This window comes from Oncorhynchus clarkii, chromosome 14 (genome assembly GCF_045791955.1).
Source record: "Oncorhynchus clarkii lewisi isolate Uvic-CL-2024 chromosome 14, UVic_Ocla_1.0, whole genome shotgun sequence".
In the NCBI taxonomy this organism is placed as follows: domain Eukaryota; kingdom Metazoa; phylum Chordata; class Actinopteri; order Salmoniformes; family Salmonidae; genus Oncorhynchus; species Oncorhynchus clarkii.
The window spans coordinates 39,961,590-39,986,828 of record NC_092160.1 but is presented as its reverse complement, the minus strand read 5'-3'; the positions used below and the strand labels follow the sequence as shown (position 1 = coordinate 39,986,828).

The following is a 25,239-nucleotide window of genomic DNA, read 5'->3' as shown; positions in this document are numbered from 1 at the left end:
ACACCGGGTTGGAAGACACCGGAGATCATCTGTACTGAGAGGACTAGAATAATCACATCCATCTTCGAAGGTCATGTCATGTGTTTCTTACCTTATCTTAATGGTTGGTTTAATTCAACATTAGGCCCCATATTAGTTCTGAAAATAAATACATGTGAATCTGGATGAAAACATTGAGATGGTCGTTTCCAACATTAGGGGCTGTTTTCCTAAAGAAGTTAAATCCGCTGTGTATTTTGCTTCCTTGCCAAGATACTAACCAGTCTGGTCATACTGGTATGGTCCCAGTCCTACCCTCAGTCTGGTGTCATACAGGTATGGTCCCAATCCTACCTTCAGTCTGGTCATACTGGTGTGGTCCCAGTCCTACCTTCAGTCTGGTCATACTGGTGTGGTCCCAGTCCTACCTTCAGTCTGGTCATACTGGTGTGGTCCCAGTCCTACCTTCAGTCTGGTCATACTGGTGTGGTCCCAGTCCTACCTTCAGTCTGGTCATACTGGTATGGTCCCAGTCCTACCTTCAGTCTGGTCATACTGGTATGGTCCCAGTCCTACCTTCAGTCTGGTCATACTGGTATGGTCCCAGTCCTACCTTCAGTCTGGTCATACTGGTATGGTCCCAGTCCTACCCTCAGTCTGGTCATACTGGTATGGTCCCAGCTCTACCTTCAGTCTGGTCATACTGGTATGGTCCCAGTCCTACCTTCAGTCTGGTCATACTGGTATGGTCCCAGTCCTACCTTCAGTCTGGTGTCATACTGGTATGGTCCCAGTCCTACCCTCAGTCTGGTGTCATACTGGTATGGTCCCAGTCCTACCCTCAGTCTGGTCATACTGGTATGGTCCCAGTCCGACCTTCAGTCTGGTGTCATACTGGTATGGTCCCAGTCCTACCCTCAGTCTGGTCATACTGGTATGGTCCCAGTCCTACCTTCAATCTGGTGTCATACTGGTATGGTCCCAGTCCTACCCTCAGTCTGGTGTCATACTGGTATGGTCCCAGTCCTACCCTCAGTCTGGTCATACTGGTATGGTCCCAGTCCTACCCTCAGTCTGGTCATACTGGTATGGTTCCAGTCCTACCTTCAATCTGGTGTCATACTGGTATGGTCCCAGTCCTACCCTCAGTCTGGTGTCATACTGGTATGGTCCCAGTCCTACCCCCAGTCTGGTCATACTGGTATGGTCCCAGTCCTACCCTCAGTCTGGTCATACTGGTATGGTCCCAGTCCGACCTTCCAACCCTCAGACAGCTGCAGAGACTTAGTAAATCAAAGTCAACCGTTTTAAACTCTAACAGTAGGCTTGGGCAGTATACCGAATATACCGTATACCGGAGTATTTGGAAAATAGCCACAGGATGTTTTTTTTAATACAGTCTATACTGTTGAAACTATTACTTTGAAGTTTTTTTAAATATATTTGAATATTTGTCGCTACTTGTTAAGTAAATACCTGCAGTCATCTTGTGCAGTACGTTAGGAGATAAAGATTGCGTTCTTCATTTCACTTGTCATATCATTTTTCATTATGAAGTTTTTGGTAGCACCCAGTCACGAGGTGTTTGTTTACACGCACACAACAACGAGAGATCGGAGCCTTATGAGTCACTCACTGTTGTACAGCTCCCGCCAAGCGATCAAATCAAATTGTATTGGTCACATACACGTGGTTAGCAGATGTTAATGCGAGTGTAGCGAAATGCTTGTGCTTCTAGTTCCCGACCATGCAGTAATATCTCACAAGTAATCTAACAATTTCACAACAACTACCTTAAACACACAAGTGTAAAGGAATGAATAAGAATATGTACATATAAATATATGGATGAGCGATGGCCGAACGGCATAGGCAAGATGCAGTAGATGGTATAGAGTACAGTATATACATATGAGTTAAGTCATGTAGGGTATGTAAACATTACATAAATTGGCATTGTTTAAGGTGACTAGTGATACATTTATTACATCCATTTTTCCATTATTAAAGTGGCTGGAGTTGAGTCAGTATGTTGGCAGCAGCCACTCAATGTTAGTGATGGCTGTTTAACAGTCTGATGGCCTTGAGATAGAAGCTGTTTTTCAGTCTCTCGGTCCCAGCTTTGATTCACCTGTACTGACCTCGCCTTCTGGATGATAGCGGGGTGAACAGGCAGTGGCTCGGGTGGTTGTTGTCCTTGATGATCTTTATGGCCTTCCTGTGACATCGGGTGGTGTAGGTGTCTCGGAGGGCAGGTAGTTTGCCCCCGGTGATGCGTTGTGCAGACCTCACTACCCTCTGGAGAGCCTTACGGTTGTGGGCGGAGAAGTTGCCGTACCAGGCGGTGATACAGCTCGACAGGATGCTCTCGATTGTGCATCTGTAAAAGTTTGTGAGTGCTTTTGGTGACAAGCCGAATTTCTTCAGCCTCCTGAGGTTGAAGAGGCGCTGCTGCGCCTTCTTCACGACGCTGTCTGTGTGGGTGGACCAATTCAGTTTGTCCGTGATGTGTACGCCGAGGAACTTAAAACTTTCCACCTTCTCCACTACTGTCCCGTCGATGTGGATAGGGGGGTGCTCCCTCTGCTGTTTCCTGAAGTCCACGATCATCTCCTTTTTTTTGTTGACGTTGAGTGAGACGTCATTTTCCTCACACCAACCTCAGGATCTAGTTAGTTAGTTAGAATCCACAACTGGGCCTCCCGGGTGGCGCAGTGGTTAAGGGCGCTGTACTGCAGCGCCAGCTGTGCCATCAGAGTCCTGGGTTCGCGCCCAGGCTCTGTCGTAACCGGCCGCGACCGGGAGGTCCGTGGGGCGACGCACAATTGGCCTAGCGTCGCCCGGGTTAGGGAGGGCTTGGTCGGTAGGGGTGTCCTTGTCTCATCGCGCACCAGCGACTCCTGTGGCGGGCTGGGCTGACTAACAGTTGCAGATAACTGCTGGATGGACTTTTAGTGTCAGAAACTCTTTAAACAGGGAGGTTTTTTTAACCAATCAGAACTGTGTTAGGACTGTGCAAACTCTTTAAATCTGTTTTCAGGGAGACAGACAAAACGTCTGTAAAGTTCTTGTCCTCCTCCCAAGACAAAGAGAAACCAGAGGAAAGAAAGAAAGCGAGAGAAAAGAGAAACTCAAGACCCACAGGATAACTAACGATCCACAGCCAAGTGGAAATGATAAGACTGGGCCTGCATCCCAAATGGCACTCTAATCCATACAAAGTGCACTACTTTTGACCAGAGCCCATAGGGAGCAGGGAAATATTTGGGATGCTGACAGGGTCAGACTCAAGGCACAACAACAGAACTGGACTGAAATAGATGGATAGATAGATAAACCAAACCTCAGCCACTGCTCAGGTCCAGAGATGGAACAGATTAACCAATCACTAGCGAGCCAAATGACTGGCACTTTAACGGGAACACACTGAAATTATGAATTTCAACTACCTCTCGATATCTTGGACGGAGGAGACTTCAGATTGCTTTGGTTTACAGATAAAAACACATTCAAGTCTTGGGTGATTTGGTGTGTGAGGTTGGTGAACCATATAGATTAAAGATGCAGTCTAGGATCTTTAGCTAAACAAATTTGTAACATATTGTCTGAATTATATTCGTATCATATCATAAGCATCGCATTTGTATTTTTTTTTTTAAATAAAATAAATTGCAGGACGTAACATATCATACAAAATGGATGACATAGTAGACAAATGGATGATGTAGTAGACAAATGGATGACATAGTAGACAAATGGATGATGTAGTACACAAATGGATGATGTAGTACACAAATGGATGATGTAGTAGACAAATGGATGATGTAGTACACAAATGGATGATGTAGTACACAAATGGATGATGTAGTACACAAATGGATGATGTAGTAGACAAATGGATGATGTAGTAGACAAATGGATGATGTAGTAGACAAATGGATGATGTAGTACACAAATGGATGATGTAGTACACAAATGGATGATGTAGTAGACAAATGGATGATGTAGTAGACAAATGGATGATGTAGTAGACAAATGGATGATGTAGTAGACAAATGGATGATGTAGTAGACAAATGGATGATGTAGTAGACAAATGGATGATGTAGTACACAAATGGATGATGTAGTACACAAATGGATGATGTAGTACACAAATGGATGATGTAGTAGACAAATGGATGATGTAGTACACAAATGGATGATGTAGTAGACAAATGGATGATGTAGTACACAAATGGATGATGTAGTACACAAATGGATGATGTAGTACACAAATGGATGATGTAGTAGACAAATGGATGATGTAGTACACAAATGGATGATGTAGTAGACAAATGGATGATGTAGTAGACAAATGGATGATGTAGTACACAAATGGATGATGTAGTACACAAATGGATGATGTAGTACACAAGAAACAGGAGCCCATTTTGGCTCATGAGCACCACTTTCAAAACTACTGGCTGAAATTATACAAAAGTTCTGGAGCATCACTTTAACAATGATAGTCATACACAAGAGATGACCACGATGATGACTAACACTGCCGCTGACGAAAAACCATGCGTGTGTGTGTGTGTGTGTGTTGTATCCGTGTGTGTGTTTGTGTGTGAATGCTTGTATCCGTGTGTGTGTGTGTGTGTGTGTGTGTGTGTGTGTGTGTGTGTGTGTGTGTGTGTGTGAATGCTTGTATCCGTGTGTGTGGGTGGGTGTGTGTGTGTGTGGGTGTGTGTGAAAGCAACAGGATGTGTGCATGCGTCCATCTGTCTCTCTGTATAAAACACGCTCCTCTCACCTCTGACAAACACATATAGAGTAGCAGCCGTGGCCCCGTCGATGACAGCCTTGACATCTCTGTAGTAACAGCGGTAGTACCCTGTATCATTCCCTTTAGCTCCAGTGAGAACCAGGGTCTTGCAATACGGCCTTCCAGGCTCCCCTGGACACTCCAGGATGCTGACTCCCCTTCTCTGGACAGGGACCGAAGCAGGCGTACCAGCCCCCTCCGCGGCCACGGGGTGGTCTACCACAACTCCAGCCCCAGCCCGGGGGGTACAAACAGGGGTTCCAGACCCAGTCTCGGCCTCTCTCCCTGGGGCCCTGCTGGGCCTGGGTCCGGCCTGACGGTCAGTCAGCTCCTCTCCCACCAGGGTCGTCTCAGGCCACACCCAGGACAGAGTACGCTGACCCCTGGAGGTCAGAGGTTAGGGGTTAGAGGTCAGAGGAAAGGTTAACTGAGAGGTCACAGATGGGTCAATTATGTTTTTAACCAATCAGAACAGGTTAGTACTGTGCAAATGTCTGGTGTGTGATGTTAGCGACTGCGACAGATTGTGAAATACACACACACACACACACACACTGTACTCTACCTGCATGTGATGGTCAGTGTTTCATCTGCATGGATCACGAGGTCTTCTTTGTGGCTGTCAATGGTGGGCGGAGTCATAGAGTAGCCAATCACCAGACCTCAGGTAACAAAAACAAAAATCATATGATTTGACACTGACACTCAAAACACTGATTTAATTGGATGAGAAACAGATTTACATTTCAGATACGAATAAATATCAACTAGTGGTTATTGGTTTAGTAAGCTCTGCCTGTCGGCTCTGTCAAACCTCCTCAGTGTCACGTCGATTAGGAACTCAACCCGACAGCGGCAGGATGTAATCAACCAATGCTATCAAATGTTATTCATTCAATGACACTGTATTCCACTTAGCTCAAGGGCTGTAATATATATATATATACAGTATATATGGCTGTAAGGCAATCTGCAGGAATAGAGCAGCACAATACACCCAGACACACACCCCACCACCACCACCCGGTCTGAGATACACCCAGACACACACCCCACCACCACCCGGTCTGAGATACACCCAGACACACACCCCACCACCACCCGGTCTGAGATACACCCAGACACACACCCCAGCACCACCCGGTCTGAGATACACCCAGACACACACCCCCCCACCACCCGGTCTGAGATACACCCAGACACACACCCCAGCACCACCCGGTCTGAGAAACACCCAGACACACACCCCACCACCACCCGGTCTGAGATACACCCAGACACACACCCCAGCACCACCCGGTCTGAGAAACACCCAGACACACACCCCACCACCACCCGGTCTGAGAAACACCCAGACACACACCCCAGCACCACCCGGTCTGAGATACACCCAGACACACACCCCAGCACCACCCGGTCTGAGATACACCCAGACACACACCCCAGCACCACCCGGTCTGAGATACACCCAGACACACACCCCAGCACCACCCGGTCTGAGAAACACCCAGACACACACCCCAGCACCACCCGGTCTGAGATACACCCAGACACACACCCCAGCACCACCCGGTCTGAGAAACACCCAGACACACACCCCACCACCACCCGGTCTGAGAAACACCCAGACACACACCTCAGCACCACCCAGTCTGAGATACACCCAGACACACACCCCAGCACCACCCGGTCTGAGATACACCCAGACACACACCCCAGCACCACCCGGTCTGAGATACACCCAGACACACACCCTAGCACCACCCGGTCTGAGAAACACCCAGACACACACCCCAGCACCACCCGGTCTGAGATACACCCAGACACACACCCCAGCACCACCCGGTCTGAGATACACCCAGACACACACCCCAGCACCACCCGGTCTGAGAAACACCCAGACACACACCCCAGCACCACCCGGTCTGAGATACACCCAGACACACACCCCAGCACCACCCGGTCTGAGAAACACCCAGACAGTCACCCCAGCACCACCCGGTCTGAGAAACACCCAGACACACACCCCAGCACCACCCGGTCTGAGATACACCCAGACACACACCCCAGCACCACCCGGTCTGAGAAACACCCAGACAGACAAATGTCTTTCAATTCTCTCCCTCTCTCTCTCTCTCCCTCTCTCTCCTTCTTTCCTCTCTCTCTCTCTCCTCTTTTTCTCTCTGTCCCCTCTCTCTCCTCTTCTCCTCTCTCTCTCCTCTTTCACCCTGCTCTCTCTCTCTCGTCTTTCTCTCTCTCTCTCGCTCTCTCCTCTCTCTTCTCTCTCTCTCTCCCTCTCTCTCCTTCTTTCCTCTCTCTCTCTCTCCTCTTTTTCTCTCTGTCCCCTCTCTCCTATTTCTCCCTCCGTCCCTCTCTATCTCTCTCTCTCTCTCTCCTCTTTCACCCTGCTCTCGTCTTTCTCTCTCGTCTTTCTCTCTCTCTCTCTCTCTCTCTCTCTCTCTCTCTTCTCTCTCTCTCTCCTCTTTCACCCTGCTCTCTCTCTCTCCCATCTTTCTCTCTCTCTCTCTCTCTCTCTCTCCTCTCTCTCTCCTCTCTCCTCTCTCTCCTCTCTTCTCTCTCTCTCTCTCCTCTCTCTTCTCTCTCCTCTCTTCTCTCTCTCCTCTCTCTCTCTCTCTCCTCTCTCTCCTCTCTCTCTCCTCTCTCTTCTCTCCTCTCCTCTCTCTCCTCTTTCACCTTGCTCTCTCTGCTCTCTCCTCCCTCCACTTTCCTCTTAAATGATCATTAAGCCTATAGCTTCCTGATTCATCACTGTTTCATTAACTCTGGTAATGTGGTTAGATGTGATATAAATGATGTCGCTCTGGAATGCCATTACCTGCTTGAGTCCCAAACAGCACCCTATTCCCTATATACAGGGCCCACTAGGTATAGGGCCCTGGTCAAATTAGGTGCATTTTCTAGGGAGTAGGGTGCTATTTGGGAGACAACCCCTGTAAAGTGCCCTGAGGGCACGTTGGTCCCCGGCTTGCATCAAGATGTCCACCATTGTTCCTGTACCCGAGAAAGAAAAGGTAACTGAACTAAATGACTGTCGCCCCGTAGCACTCACTTCTGTCATCATCAAGTGCTTTCGAAGAGCAAATGTTCTTGTGGCTGAATGGAAAGCAAGTCCCAGCAGCAATGTTCTAACATCTTGTTTTTAATTTTATTGTTTAAATGTAACTTTTATTTAACTAGGCAAGTCAGTTAAAAACAAATTCTTATTCACAATGACGGCCTACCCCGGACAAACCCGGAAGACGCTGGGCCAATTGTGAGCCGTCCTATGGGACTGTGATACAGCCTGGATTCAAACCAGGGACTGTAGTGATGCCTCTTGCACTGAGCTGCAGTGCCTTAGACCGCTGCGCCACTCGGGAGCCAAGTGGAAAGTCTTCCCAGCAGAGTAGAGGTGTCACGCCCTGACCTTATTCTCTATGTTTGGTGAGGTCAGGGTGTGATTTGAGCTGGGCATTCAGTGTTTTCCATTTCTTTGTTTTTGGACGAGTGTGGTTCCCAATCAGAGGCAGCTGTCTATCGTTGCCTCTGATTGGGGATCATACTTAGGCAGCCTTTTTTTCCACCTTTCAGTTGTGGGATCTTGTTTTCTGTTTAGTGTCTGCTCCCTGACAGAACTGCTCCCTTTCGTTTTTGTTGTTGTTGTTATTTTTTTGTTGTTGGTGTCATCAATAAAAAAACGATGTACGCTGCGCCTTGGTGTCCTTCTCCCAACCAGAGCCGTAACAGGAGGCTGTTAAAGCAGCCGGGGGGGGGGGGGACCAGCCGGGGGGGGGGGGGGGGGGGGGGGGGGGGGGACCAGCCGGGGGGGGGGGGGGGGGGGGGGGGCGGCCGGAGGGGGGGGGGCAGACGGAGGGGGGGGGGGGGGGGAGGACCAGCCGGGGGGGGGGAGGGGACCAGCCGGGGGGGGGGGCTAGACGGAGGGGGGGGGGGGGGGGACCAGCTGGGGGGGGGGACCCAGCTGGGGGGGGGGGGGCAGACGGAGGGGGGGGGGGGGGGGAGGACCAGCAGGGGGGGGGGACCAGCCGGGGGGGGGGAGACCAGCCGGGGGGGGGACCCAACTACTGTGTATACACACCATCCTATATAACTACTGTCTATACACACCCTCCTATATAACTACTGTCTATACACACCATCCTATATAACTACTGTCTATACACACCATCCTATATAACTACTGTCTATACACACCATCCTATATAACTACTGTCTATACACACCCTCCTATATAACTACTGTCTATACACACCATCCTATATAACTACTGTCTATACACACCATCCTATATAACTACTGTCTATACTGTCTATACTCACCATCCTATATAACTACTGTCTATACACACCATCCTATATAACTACTGTCTATACACACCATCCTATATAACTACTGTCTATATACACCATCCTATATAACTACTGTCTATACTGTCTATACACACCATCCTATATAACTACTGTCTATATACACCATCCTATATAACTACTGTCTATACACACCATCCTATATAACTACTGTCTATATACACCATCCTGTATAACTACTGTCTATACACACCATCCTATATAACTACTGTCTATATACACCATCCTATATAACTACTGTCTATACACACCATCCTGTTTAACTACTATCTATACTGTCTATATACACCATCCTATATAACTACTGTCTATACTGTCTATACACACCATCCTATATAACTACTGTCTATACACACCATCCTATATAACTACTATCTATACTGTCTATATACACCATCCTATATCACTACTGTCTATACTGTCTATACACACCATCCTATATAACTACTGTATATACACACTATCCTATATAACTACTGTCTATACACACCATCCTATATAACTACTGTCTATACACACCATCCTATATAACTACTGTCTATACACACCATTATATTTAACTACTGTCTATTCACACCATCCTATATAACTACTGTCTATATACACCATCCTATATTTAACTACTGTCTATACACACCATCCTATATAACTACTGTCTATACTGTCTATACACACCATCCTATATCACTACTGTCTATACTGTCTATACACACCATCCTATATAACTACTGTCTATACACACTATCCTATATAACTACTGTCTATACACACCATCCTATATAACTACTGTCTATACACACCATCCTATATAACTACTGTCTATACACACCATTATATTTAACTACTGTCTATACACACCATCCTATATAACTACTGTCTATTCACACCATCCTATATAACTACTGTCTATACACACCATCCTATATAACTACTGTCTATACACACCATCCTATATAACTACTGTCTATACACACCATTATATTTAACTACTGTCTATTCACACCATCCTATATAACTACTGTCTATACACACCATTATATTTAACTACTGTCTATTCACACCATCCTATATAACTACTGTCTATACACACCATCCTATATAACTACTGTCTATACACACCATCCTATATAACTACTGTCTATACACACCATCCTATATAACTACTGTCTATACACACCATTATATTTAACTACTGTCTATTCACACCATCCTATATAACTACTGTCTATATACACCATCCTATATTTAACTACTGTCTATACACACCATCCTATATAACTACTGTCTATACTGTCTATACACACCATCCTATATCACTACTGTCTATACTGTCTATACACACCATCCTATATAACTACTGTCTATACACACTATCCTATATAACTACTGTCTATACACACCATCCTTATAACTACTGTCTATACACACCATCCTATATAACTACTGTCTATACACACCATTATATTTAACTACTGTCTATACACACCATCCTATATAACTACTGTCTATTCACACCATCCTATATAACTACTGTCTATACACACCATCCTATATAACTACTGTCTATACACACCATCCTATATAACTACTGTCTATACACACCATTATATTTAACTACTGTCTATACACACCATTATATTTAACTACTGTCTATTCACACCATCCTATATAACTACTGTCTATACACACCATCCTACATAACTACTGTCTATACACACCATCCTATATAACTACTGTCTATACACACCATCCTATATAACTACTGTCTATACACACCATTATATTTAACTACTGTCTATTCACACCATCCTATATAACTACTGTCTATATACACCATCCTATATTTAACTACTGTCTATACACACCATCCTATATAACTACTGTCTATACTGTCTATACACACCATCCTATATCACTACTGTCTATACTGTCTATACACACCATCCTATATAACTACTGTCTATTCACACCATCCTATATAACTACTGTCTATACACACCATCCTATATAACTACTGTCTATACACACCATCCTATATAACTACTGTCTATACACACCATTATATTTAACTACTGTCTATTCACACCATCCTATATAACTACTGTCTATACACACCATCCTATATAACTACTGTCTATACACACCATTATATTTAACTACTGTCTATTCACACCATCCTATATAACTACTGTCTATACACACCATTATATTTAACTACTGTCTATTCACACCATCCTATATAACTACTGTCTATACACACCATCCTATATAACTACTGTCTATTCACACCATCCTATATAACTACTGTCTATACACACCATTATATATAACTACTGTCTATTCACACCATTATATTTAACTACTGTCTATTCACACCACTATATACATACAGGTGGAAGAAAACGTATGTGAACCCTTTAAAATTACCTGGATTTCTGGGATTTTTTGTTGTTTGTGTGCTGTGCCTTTTTACTCCACACATAGTGTTGTGTGTTCCTTCCAAACTCAACTTTAGTTTCATCTGTCCACAGAATAGTTGGCCAGTAGAGCTGTGGAACATCCAGGTTCTCTTTTGTGAACTTCAGACGTGCAGCAATGTTTTTTTTTGACAGCAGTGGCTTCTTCTGTGGTGTCCTCCCATGAACACCATTCTTGTTTAGTGAGCAACAGAGATGTTAGCATCTTCCAGAGATTTCTGTAAGTCTTTAGCTGACACTCTAGGATTCTTCTTAACCTCAGTGAGCATCCTGCGCTCTGCTGCAGTCATCTTTGCAGGACGGCAGCAACAGTGCTGGAAGTTCTCCATTTATAGATCATTTGTCTTACCCCTGGACTGGCTGTTAGAGATACTTTAGTAACCCTTTCCAGCTTTATGCAAGGAATCTCTTTTGTTTGAGGCATGGTTCACATCAGGCTTCTTCTGAATTGCAAACTCAAAATGGTTTTGTATTGGCAGGGCAGCTCTATCCAACATCTCCAATCTCGTCTCATTGATTCGACTCCCAGGTTAGTTGACTCCTGACACCAATTAGATTTTTTTTAAATAAAAATTGTTATTTCACCTTTATTTAACCAGGTAGGCTAGTTGAGAACAAGTTCTCATTTACAACTGTGACCTGGCCAAGATAAAGCAAAGCAGTTTGACACATACAACAACACAGAGTTACACATGGAGTAAAACAAACATACAGTCAATAACAAACATACAGTCAATAATAAAAGTCTATATACAGTGCGTGCAAATGAGGTAAGATAAGGGAGGTAAGGCAATAAATAGACCAAGTAATTACAATATAGCAATTAAACACTGGAATGGTAGATGTGCAGAAGATGAATGTGCAAGTAGAGATACTGGGGTAAAAAGGAGCAAGATAAATAAATAAATACAGTATGGGGATGAGGAAGTTTGATGGGCTATTTACAGATGGGCTATGTACAGGTGCAGTGATTGGTGAGCTGCTCTGACAGCTGGTGTTTAAAGCTAGTGAGGGAGATGGGAATCTCCAGCTTCAGTGATTTTTGCAGTTCCAGTCATTGGCAGCAGAGAACTGGAAGAAAAGGCGGCCAAAGGAGGAACTGGCTTTGGGGGTGACCAGTGAGATATACCTGCTGGAGCGTGTGCTACGGGTGGGTGCTGCTATGGTGACCAGTGAGCTGAGATAAGGCGGGGCTTTAACTAGCAAAGACTTATAGATGACCTGGAGCCAGTAGGTTTGGCAACGAATATGAAGCGAGGGCCAGCCAACGAGAGCATACAGGTCGCAGTGGTGGGTAGAATATGGGACTTTGGTGACAAAACGGATGGCACTGTGATAGACTGCATCCAATTTGCTGAATAGAGTGTTGGAGGCTATTTTGTAAATTACATTGCCAAAGTCTAGTATCGGTAGGATAGTCAGTTTTACGAGGGTATGTTTGGCAGCGTGAGGCAAGGATGCTTTGTGTGAAATAGGATGCCGATTCTAGACTTAATTTTGGATTGGAGATGCTTAATGTGAGTCTGGAAGGAGAGTTTACAGTCTAACCAGACACCTAGGTATTTGTAGTTGTCCACATATGCTAAGTCAGAACCGTCCAGAGTAGGGATGCTGGACGGGCGGTCAGGTGCTGGTAGCGATCGGTTGAAGAGCATGCATTTAGTTTTACTTGCATTTAAGAGCAGTTGGTGGCCACGGAAGGAGAGTTGTATGGCATTGAAGCTCGTCAGGAGGTTAGTTAACACAGTGTCCAAGGAAGGGCCAGAAGTATACAGAATGGTGTCGTCTGCATAGAGGTGGATCAGAGAATCACCAGCAGCAAGAGCGACATCATTGATGTATACAGAGAAGACAGTCAGTCCGAGAATTTAACCCTGTGGACCCCTATAGAGACTGCCAGAGGACCGGACATCATGCCCTCCGATTTGACACACTGAACTCTATCTGAGAAGTGTTGAACCAGGCGAGGCAGTTATTTGAGAAACCAAGGCTGTTGAATCTGCCGATAAGAATGTGGTGATTGACAGAGTCGAAAGCCTTGGCCAGGTCGATGAATACGGCTGCACAGTAATGTCCCTTATCGATGGCGGTTATGATATCGTTTAGGACATTGAGTGTGGCTGAGGTGCACCCATGACCAGCTCTGAAACCAGATTGCATAGCGGAGAAGGTACGGTGGGATTCGAAATGGTTGGTAATCTGTTTGTTAACTTGGCTTTCGAAGACCTTAGAAAGGCAGGGTAGGATAGATATAGGTCTGTAGCAGTTTGGGTCAAGAGTGTCTCCCCCTTTGAAGAGGGGGATGACCGCGGCAGCTTTCCAATCTTTAGGCATCTCAGACGATACAAAAGAGAGGTTGAACAGGCTGGTAAAGGGGGTTGCAACAATTTCGGCAGATCATTTTAGAAAGAGAGGGTCCAGATTGTATAGCCCAGCTGATTTGTAGTGGGCCAGATTTTGCAGCTCTTTCAGAACATCAGCTATCTGGATTTGGGTGAAGGAGAAATGGGGGAGGCTTGTGCAAGTTGCTGTGGGGGGTGCAAGGCTGTTGACCCGGGGTAGGGGTAGCCAGGTGGAAAGCATGGCCAGCCATAGAAAAATGCTTATTGAAATTCTCAATTTTCATGGATTCATCGGTGGTGAAAATGTTTCCTAGCCTCAGTGCAGTGGGCAGCTGGGAGGAGGTGCTCTTATTAAGTCATTAACCTAGGGTTTCACATACTTTTTCCAACCTACACTGTGAATGTTTAAATTATGTATTCAATATAGATAAGAAAAAACAATAATTTGTGTGTTTTTAGTTTAAGCAGACTGAGTTTGTCTATTGTTGTGATCTAATTTGGACTAATTTATGCAGAAATCCAGGTAATTCCAAAGGGTTCACATACTTTTTCTTGCCAATCCCCCCCCCCCCCCCCCCCAGTCCCCATCCAACACGACAACAACCCTACACTAAGCCAAGACAACGCAGGAGTGGCTTCGGGACAAGTCTTAACACCCGATCAAACATCTCTGGAGTGACCTGAGTAAAGAGTCTGAATACTTATGTAAATGTAATATTTCAGTTTTTAAAAACCTGTTTCTAAAAAAGCTGCTTTGCTTTGTCAATATGGGATATTGTTTGTAGATCGATGAGGGAAAAAATTATTGAATCAATTTTAGAATAAGGCTGTTACATAACAAAATGTGGAAAAAGTTAATGGGCCTCAGGCAGCAGGTAGCCTCGTGATTAGAGCATTGGGCCAGTAACCAAAAGGTTAACCCACTGTTCCCCTGAACAAGGCAGTTAACCCACTGTTCCCCTGAACAAGGAAGTTAACCCACTGTTCCCCTGAACAAGGCAGTTAACCCACTGTTCCCCCGAACAAGGCAGTTAACCCACTGTTCCCCTGAACAAGGCAGTTAACCCCACTGTTCCCCTGAACAAGGCAGTTAACCCCACTGTTCCCCTGAACAAGACAGTTAACCCACTGTTCCCCTGAACAAGGCAGTTAACCCACTGTTCCCCCGAACAAGGCAGTTAACCCACTGTTCCCCTGAACAAGGCAGTTAACCCACTGTTCCCCTGAACAAGGCAGTTAACCCACTGTTCCCCTGAACAAGGCAGTTAACCCACTGTTCCCCTGAACAAGGCAGATAACCCACTGTTCCCCTGAACAAGGCAGTTAACCCACTGTTCCCCCGAACAAGGCAGTTAACCCACTGTTCCCCTGAACAAGGCAGTTAACCCACTGTTCCCCTGAACAAGGCAGTTAACCCACTGTTCCCCTGAACAAGGCAGTTAACCCACTGTTCCCCCGAACAAGGCAGTTAACCCACTGTTCCCCTGAACAAGGCAGTTAACCCACTGTTCCCCTGAACAAGGCAGTTAACCCACTGTTCCCCTGAACAAGGCAGTTAACCCACTGTTCCCCTGAACAAGGCAGTTAACCCACTGTTCCCCTGAACAAGGCAGTTAACCCACTGTTCCCCTGAACAAGGCAGTTAACCCACTGTTCCCCCGAACAAGGCAGTTAACCCACTGTTCCCCTGAACAAGGCAGTTAACCCACTGTTCCCCTGAACAAGGCAGTTAACCCACTGTTCCCCTGAACAAGGCAGTTAACCCACTGTTCCCCTGAACAAGGCAGTTAACCCGCTGTTCCCCTGAACAAGGCAGTTAACCCACTGTTCCCCTGAACAAGGCAGTTAACCCACTGTTCCCCTGAACAAGGCAGTTAACCCACTGTTCCTAGACCAGTTAACCCACTGTTCCCCTGAACAAGGCAGTTAACCCACTGTTCCCCTGAACAAGGCAGTTAACCCACTGTTCCCCTGAACAAGGCAGTTAACCCACTGTTCCCCTGAACAAGGCAGTTAACCCACTGTTCCCCTGAACAAGGCAGTTAACCCACTGTTCCCCTGAACAAGGCAGTTAACCCACTGTTCCCCTGAACAAGGCAGTTAACCCACTGTTCCCCTGAACAAGGCAGTTAACCCACTGTTCCCCTGAACAAGGCAGTTAACCCACTGTTCCCCTGAACAAGGCAGTTAACCCACTGTTCCCCCGAACAAGGCAGTTAACCCACTGTTCCCCTGAACAAGGCAGTTAACCCACTGTTCCCCTGAACAAGGCAGTTAACCCACTGTTCCCCTGAACAAGGCAGTTAACCCACTGTTCCCCTGAACAAGGCAGTTAACCCGCTGTTCCCCTGAACAAGGCAGTTAACCCACTGTTCCCCTGAACAAGGCAGTTAACCCACTGTTCCCCTGAACAAGGCAGTTAACCCACTGTTCCTAGACCAGTTAACCCACTGTTCCCCTGAACAAGGCAGTTAACCCACTGTTCCCCTGAACAAGGCAGTTAACCCACTGTTCCCCTGAACAAGGCAGTTAACCCACTGTTCCCCTGAACAAGGCAGTTAACCCACTGTTCCCCTGAACAAGGCAGTTAACCCACTGTTCCTAGACCAGTTAACCCACTGTTCCCCTGAACAAGGCAGTTAACCCACTGTTCCCCTGAACAAGGCAGTTAACCCACTGTTCCCCTGAACAAGGCAGTTAACTCACTGTTCCCCTGAACAAGGCAGTTAACCCACTGTTCCCCTGAACAAGGCAGTTAACCCACTGTTCCCCTGAACAAGGCAGTTAACCCACTGTTCCTAGACCAGTTAACCCACTGTTCCTAGACCCGTTAACCCACTGTTCCCCTGAACAAGGCAGTTAACCCACTGTTCCCCTGAACAAGGCAGTTAACCCACTGTTCCCCTGAACAAGGCAGTTAACCCACTGTTCCCCTGAACAAGGCAGTTAACCCACTGTTCCCCTGAACAAGGCAGTTAACCCACTGTTCCCCTGAACAAGGCAGTTAACCCACTGTTCCTAGACCAGTTAACCCACTGTTCCTAGACCAGTTAACCCACTGTTCCCCTGAACAAGGCAGTTAACCCACTGTTCCCCTGAACAAGGCAGTTAACCCACTGTTCCCCTGAACAAGGCAGTTAACCCACTGTTCCCCTGAACAAGGCAGTTAACCCACTGTTCCCCTGAACAAGGCAGTTAACCCACTGTTCCCCCGAACAAGGCAGTTAACCCACTGTTCCCCTGAACAAGGCAGTTAACCCACTGTTCCTAGACCAGTAAACCCACTGTTCCTAGACCAGTTAACCCACTGTTCCCCTGGACAAGGCAGTTAACCCACTGTTCCCCTGAACAAGGCAGTTAACCCATTGTTCCCCTGAACAAGGCAGTTAACCCACTGTTCCCCTGAACAAGGCAGTTAACCCACTGTTCCCCTGAACAAGGCAGTTAACCCACTGTTCCCCCGAACAAGGCAGTTAACCCACTGTTCCCCTGAACAAGGCAGTTAACCCACTGTTCCCCTGAACAAGGCAGTTAACCCACTGTTCCCCTAAACAAGGCAGTTAACCCACTGTTCCTAGACCAGTTAACCCACTGTTCCCCTGAACAAGGCAGTTAACCCACTGTTCCCCTAAACAAGGCAGTTAACCCACTGTTCCTAGACCAGTTAACCCACTGTTCCCCTGAACAAGGCAGTTAATCCACTGTTCCTAGACCAGTTAACCCACTGTTCCCCTGAACAAGGCCCTCTGTTCCCCGGTAGGCTGTCATTGTAAATAAGAATTTGTTCTTAACTGACTTGCCTAGTTACATAAAGGTAAATAAAACATAAGCACTATTCATTCTCACTGTCGATAATTCAACAAAATATCTGCAGCAGTAATGTTCTCTGATTGACAGAGATCCTGTATATTCTGGAATATACTGTATACTTAAAGTCCGGACTCTGACATTGCTCGTTCTGAAAATTCTTTATTTTTATTTTGGGGATTTGTGTGTATTGTTTTGTATTGCTAGATATTGCTGCACTGTTGGAGCTAGAAACATAAGCATTCTGCTGCAATATCATTAGCAAAATATGTGTACGTGACCAATAACATTTGACTTGATTTGATGGTGCAGTTAGCCCGCAGCTAGCTAGCTAGTTCCCTCAACATGGAGACAGAATCGTATACACGGATTCTACAAAATATTAAGAACAGTTAGCCCGCAGCTAGTCAGTTAGCTCCCTCCACATGGAGACAGAATCATATACTCTGATTCTACAAAATATTAAGAACAGTTAGCCCCCAGCCAGTCAGTAGCTCTATGCACATGGAGACAGAATCGTATACACTGATTCTACAAAATATTAAGAACAGTTAGCCCCAAGCCAGTCAGTAGCTCCATGCACATGGAGACAGAATCGTATACACTGATTCTACAAAATATTAAGAACAGTTAGCCCCCAGCCAGTCAGTAGCTCCATGCACATGGAGACAGAATCGTATACACTGATTCTACAAAATATTAAGAACAGTTATCCTCCAGGCTATTCCAGTGGTTAGTAGCTCCTTCATGATGTTTCTGAAATGACCTCAGCCTACTCTCCTCTCCCCTCATTCTACATATCATTCTTCCAGGCTATTAGAGTGGTTAGTAGCTCCATGAGAGACATCGATAATAAGAGCTGTGTTACCTAGAACCGTCTGTACAGCACGACAGCTGTGATGGACTCTTATGCACTTCAGTCTAAAAGGTGGGCCCAGCAGCCCAGCTCTCTTATGATGGGCATTACTCACATTGGTCTCTCAGGTTAAATGTTCCAGTACTGTTCAATCTACAGTGTGAGTTTGTTATTACAGTTTTTCTCAATTGCTAAAACACTAAAACCCATTAGTTGAACAAAGTTCTCAGTTGCCTGGACTCATTTAGCTAATTATGCAGTCTGTTGTCAATACCTTAAACCATTTCACGTGATAAAACACAATTTGCAGATCTCACTTTAGACTTTTTTTTTTAAACTCATTTTCATTCTCAAAACACATTCTGCACTCTAATGCACATGTCATCCATACTGGTAAACACAAGTGGCAACAATCAAATACAAATAGAGAACACATGTCATTGATTGAACACAATCACTCAAAATTGATTGAGCCTGTTTCAAATGATGCGACAGAACCAATATGAGCCAGTTCAGAGAGCAAACAGGTTGTTGAAGGTGGGAAGGAGAAAGTCTGGGAATGGATACTGCAGTGCAGTGCATTGTGGGCTTTATACTGTACAATGGACGAATTGTATGGCCCTGAACATTGTGCTTTCCATTTATTAACAGTACTGACTACTCAATAGATTTTGACTGACTCCAAAATAATAATAATAATAATGTGAAAAAATATGATTTTTTTTTTTAGATAAAAAAATGTACTTCTCCCTGAGAATTGTATGTACCCCTATTCTTCTATTTTTCGGTGTATTGTTCACTGTCTGCTTGAGAGTGTATATCATGTTGATCACTTTGTTCGTGATTTGTAGCAGGGTTTGATTTTGAACAACAGGTAACACTGTTTTGAGGCGTTATGTTTCATTTTGCGAGAGGAGTCAGAGGTTTATGTAAATAGTGCTTGAAGATGAGGTTTTGTGTTTAATGGTTTCAGGAAATGGAGCAAGGTAAGCACGAGAGAGAGAGAGAGAGAGAGAGAGAGAGAGAGAGAGAGAGAGAGAGAGAGAGAGAGAGAGAGAGAGAGAGAGAGAGAGAGAGAGAGAGAGAGAGAGAGAGAGAGAGAGAGAGAGAGAGAGAGAGAGAGAGAGAGAGAGAGCAGGGTGGAAGAGGAGAGAGAGAGAGAAAGAGGAGAGAGAGAGAGAAAGACGAGAGAGAGAGAGCAGGGTGAAAGAGGAGAGAGAGAGAGAGAGAGCAGGGTGAAAGAGGAGAGAGAGAGGAGAAGAGGAGAGAGAGAGAGGAGATAGAGGAGAGAGAGAGGAGAGAGAGAGAGAGAGAGAGAGAGAGAGAGAGAGCAGGGTGAAAGAGGAGAGAGAGAGGAGAAGAGGAGAGAGAGAGAGAGAAAGACGAGAGAGAAAGACGAGAGAGAGAGAGCAGGGTGAAAGAGGAGAGAGAGAGAGAGAGAGAGCAGGGTGAAAGAGGAGAGAGAGAGAGAGAGAAGAGAGAGAGGAGAGAGCGAGAGAGAGAGAGAGAGAGAGAAAGACGAGAGAGAGAGCAGGGTGAAAGAGGAGAGAGAGAGAGAGAGAGAGAGAGAGAGAGAGAGAGAGAGATAATAGCTGTAGAGTAGGTATATCTCGGTCATTGTGGTAATTTGGGGGTAATTTCCCATAGCAAATGTAATTAGTCCTCCAGCAATTTTCAGAAAATGACAAAAAGCACTAGCTACTTATTTTAGCCATTCTCCTCCCGATAATCTAACTTTTTTTGAAACGTGGAGAGACTCATAAAGACTCGTACTAGAAGGTCTGTGACATAGATGACAGATAAGACCAAATGCACCAACACCACTCGGATGATTTCGCTAACATTTACTTTTGGACTTCATGCCAATCAAAACCCAATTGTTTTCTGAACGGACAGGACATTGTACAGACACGACCACATTCCTCACATCCTGCTGCCCAAGGAGCAACAATAGAGACATGGCCATGTGATGTAAATATTTGAATCTCAGCCACAGAGTTAGAGGTGTTTAGGGTTAGTTTGAGTTTATCTCAGTGGCAGCTCAGCCTGTACTCCTAGTAGCCTTGAGACAGCCGTAAGGGCACCATAACTTTACAGTGTGTTGTATCGATATGTTAGTACTAGGTAGTAGGTAGGATATGGTTTAGCGTTGATCCCGGTGGTAGGCCTGTACTCCTGGCACTGTGGAGACAGCCGTAAGGGCACTGTAACTTTACAGTGTGTTGAATCGATATGTTAGTACTAGGTAGTAGTAAGGATATGGTTTAGCGTCGATCCCGGTGGTAGGCCTGTACTCCTGGCAATGTGGAGACAGCCGTAAGGGCACCATAACTTTACAGTGTGTTGTATCGATATGTTAGTACTAGGTAGTAGTTAGGATATGGTTTAGCGTCGATCCCGGTGGTAGGCCTGTACTCCTGGCACTGTGGAGACAGCCGTAAGGGCACTGTAACTTTACAGTGTGTTGTATCGATATGTTAGTACTAGGTAGTAGTTAGGATATGGTTTAGCGTTGATCCCGGTGGTAGGCCTGTACTCCTGGCACTGTGGAGACAGCCGTAAGGGCACCATAACTTTACCGTGTGTTGTATCGATATGTTAGTACTAGGTAGTAGTAAGGATATGGTTTAGCGTCGATCCCGGTGGTAGGCCTGTACTCCTGGCAATGTGGAGACAGCCGTAAGGGCACTGTAACTTTACAGTGTGTTGAATCGATATGTTAGTACTAGGTAGTAGTCAGGATATGGTTTAGCGTCGATCCTGGTGGTAGGCCTGTACTCCTGGCACTGTGGAGACAGCCGTAAGGGCACTGTAACTTTACAGTGTGTTGTATCGATATGTTAGTACTAGGTAGTAGTTAGGATATGGTTTAGCGTCGATCTCGGTGGTAGGCCTGTACTCCTGGCACTGTGGAGACAGCCGTAAGGGCACTGTAACTTTACAGTGTGTTGCAGGGTTCCCCAGCTGGCGGCCCGCGATTGGTTACTGAGCAAATGTTTCTCAAAAATGTTTTATTTTATAACAATTTGTCATTGTTGGACATAAAAGACCGTAAAAACACCAGGAAATCAGCTCCAAGTGATTTTCATTTAAGAAATGAGTTCCCAAGTATTCCCACGGATAATAGAGAGACACGTGATCGTAGACAAAGTCAAACATATCTATTCGGGCTTCCTGAGGTCAATTTGCAGTTTGCAGTATTAACGTTAATTCAACTCCATGCAGGTCTGAGTTATTAATGTTATTATTGTTATTAATGTTATTAATGTTAATAATGTTATTAATGGTATTAACGTTAATTCAACACCATACAGGTCTTAGTTATTAATGGTATTAATGTTATTAATGTTATTAATGGTATTAATGTTAATTCAACACTATACAGGTCTGAGTTATTAATGTTACTAATGTTATTAATGTTAATTCAACACCATTCAGGTCTTAGTTATTAATGGTATTAATGTTATTAACGTTATTCATGTTATTAATGTTAATTCAACACCATACAGGTCTGAGTTATTCATGTTATTAACGTTAATTCAACACCATACAGGTCTGAGTTATTCATGTTATTAATGTTAATTCAACACCATACAGGTCTGAGTTATTCATGTTATTAATGTTAATTCAACACCATACAGGTCTGAGTTATTAATGTTATTCATGTTAATTCAACACTATACAGGTCTGAGTTATTCATGTTATTAATGTTATTAATGTTAATTCAACACTATACAGGTCTGAGTTATTAATGTTATTAATGTTATTAACGTTAATTCAACACCATACAGGTCTGAGTTATTAATGTTATTAATGTTATTAATGTTATTAATGGTATTAATGTTATTAATGTTATTAATGTTATTAATGTTATTAACGTTAATTCAACACCATACAGGTCTGAGTTATTCATGTTATTAATGTTATTCATGTTAATTCAACACTATACAGGTCTGAGTTATTCATGTTATTAATGTTATTAATGTTAATTCAACACCATACAGGTCTGAGTTATTAATGTTATTAATGTTAATTCAACACTATACAGGTCTGAGTTATTAATGTTATTAATGTTATTAACGTTAATTCAACACCATACAGGTCTGAGTTATTAATGTTATTAATGTTAATTCAACACTATACAGGTCTGAGTTATTAATGTTATTAATGTTATTAACGTTAATTCAACACTATACAGGTCTGAGTTATTCATGTTATTAATGTTATTCATGTTAATTCAACACCATACAGGTCTGAGTTATTCATGTTATTAATGTTATTCATGTTAATTCAACACTATACAGGTCTGAGTTATTAATGTTATTAATGTTATTAACGTTAATTCAACACCATACAGGTCTGAGTTATTCATGTTATTAATGTTATTAATGTTAATTCAACACCATACAGGTCTGAGTTATTCATGTTATTAATGTTATTAACGTTAATTCAACACCATACAGGTCTGAGTTATTCATGTTATTAATGTTATTAATGTTAATTCAACACCATACAGGTTATTAACGTTATTATTGTTATTAATGGTATTAATGTTCTCCACAAGTGCTCTGTTTCCTTTCCCACTTTCCACACACACTTTATCCCTCCACCTGTTAGTCACTGATATGGATGGGAGCAATAACATTGAAATGTACTGTCATCCATCCTATCTCTCTGCTGGTGAAGAACCCCAGTACAATAGACAGTTCATCTGCTCTTTAATCAAGTCCCACATGAGTCATTATTTCTCTTCACCACTCAAATGTGTACATTCAATATCTTTAATAAAGCCCACAAAAACCCACATGATAAAATCATATCTTCCTTCGCCACCCGGGGAATGAAAGCAGGCAAGGCACCTACACCAAGCTGGCTGGATGAATGACATTACGTTTTGTCCAGTGTGGTTTTACTGATAGACAATAAACAATGAGTGGGACTGAGGTGGGAAGAGAGCATTGGGAAGCAGAGGTGGTCCGTGAATGGTATGGTTCCCAGACCCTTCTCCCAGGGGGTTATTCCTGCCTTATGTCGGCCTCATATTTTCCTGGTCCTGGGGGGTGACCTGCCTCATATTGTCCTGGGGGGTAACCTGCCTCATATTGTCCTGGTCCTGGAGGTTAACCTGCCTCATATTGTCCTGGAGGTTAACCTGCCTCATATTGTCCTGGGGGTGACCTGCCTCATATTGTCCTGGGGGGTAACCTGCCTCATATTGTCCTGGGGGGTAACCTGCCTCATATTGTCCTGGGGGTAACCTGCCTCATATTGTCCTGGGGGGTAACCTGCCTCATATTGTCCTGGTCCTGGAGGTTAACCTGCCTCATATTGTCCTGGAGGTTAACCTGCCTCATATTGTCCTGGGGGTGACCTGCCTCATATTGTCCTGGGGGGTAACCTGCCTCATATTGTCCTCGTCCTGGGGGGGAACCTGCCTCATATTGTCCTGGTCCTGGGGGGTAACCTGCCTCATATTGTCCTGGGGGTTAACCTGCCTCATATTGTCCTGGTCCTGGAGGTTAAACTGCCTTATATTATCCTGGGGCTTCTGCTTCTAGTTTCCAGTAATGTGGAACAAATAATCGAACAATTTCACAACAACTACCTTATACACATACATACATAAATATATGGATGAGCGATGGCCGTGCGGGCATAGGCAAGATGCAGTAGATGGTATATGGTTGTGTGATTCAGACCTGTGTCCTGAGGGGTCAATCACCATGCCTCTAGATAAACGCAGGTTTAGACTCAGAGATAGAGGGCCAACCCAGGGGGTTGACACAGGCATGGCTGGGGCATACAGGCCTGACAGAGTGGGGACCCCCCATCCGAAGAAGGTCCAGGGGGGGGGCGTACAGGCCTGACACAGTGGGGACCCCCATCCAGAGAAGGTCCAGGGGGGGGGGGGGGGGCATACAGGCCTGACACAGTGGGGACCCCCCATCCAGAGAAGGTCCAGGGGGGGGGGGGGCGAAAAAGGCCAACACAGAGAGGGGCAGGACCAGGCTGGTTTAGGGCCCACACAGAGAGGGGCAGGACCAGGCTGGTTTAGGGCCCACACAGAGAGGGGCAGGACCAGGCTGGTTTAGGGCCCACACAGAGAGGGACAGGACCAGGCTGGTTTAGGGCCCACACAGAGAGGGCCCAGGGCAGGACCAGGCTGGTTTAGGGCCCACACAGACAGGGCCCAGGGCAAGACCAGGCTGGTTTAGGGCCCACACAGAGAGGGGCAGGACCAGGCTGATTTAGGGCCCACACAGGTAGGGCCCAGGGCAGGACCATCCTGGTTTAGGGCCCACACAGAGAAGGCCCAGGGCAGGACCAGGCTGGTTTAGGGCCCACACACAGAGGGCCCAGGGCAGGACCAGGCTGGTTTAGGGCCCACACAGAGAGGGCCCAGGTCAGGACCAGGCTGGTTTAGGGCCCACACAGAGAGGGCCCAGGGCAGGACATGGCTGGTTTAGGATCTAACACAGGACAGTGTCCCCCACACAGAGATAAGATGTTAGTGGATCTAACACAGGACAGTGTCCTCCACACAGAGAGAAGATGTTAGTGGATCTAACACAGGACTGTGTCCCC

General features: G+C 45.2%; 1 protein-coding gene across 1 annotated transcript in view; it reads right to left on the bottom strand.

Moving 5' to 3' along the window:
* Nucleotides 1–25,239, bottom strand: part of LOC139366104 (vascular endothelial growth factor receptor 3-like) — a 196,729-nt gene that overhangs the window by 116,837 nt on the left and 54,653 nt on the right. Inside the window, exons 2-3 of the mRNA XM_071103203.1 lie at nt 5,353–5,449; nt 4,776–5,170 (exon numbers count right to left, since the gene is read on the bottom strand). Of these exons, the coding sequence (XP_070959304.1) occupies nt 4,776–5,170; nt 5,353–5,449 (492 nt within the window). The remainder of the gene's footprint in view (nt 1–4,775; nt 5,171–5,352; nt 5,450–25,239) is intronic.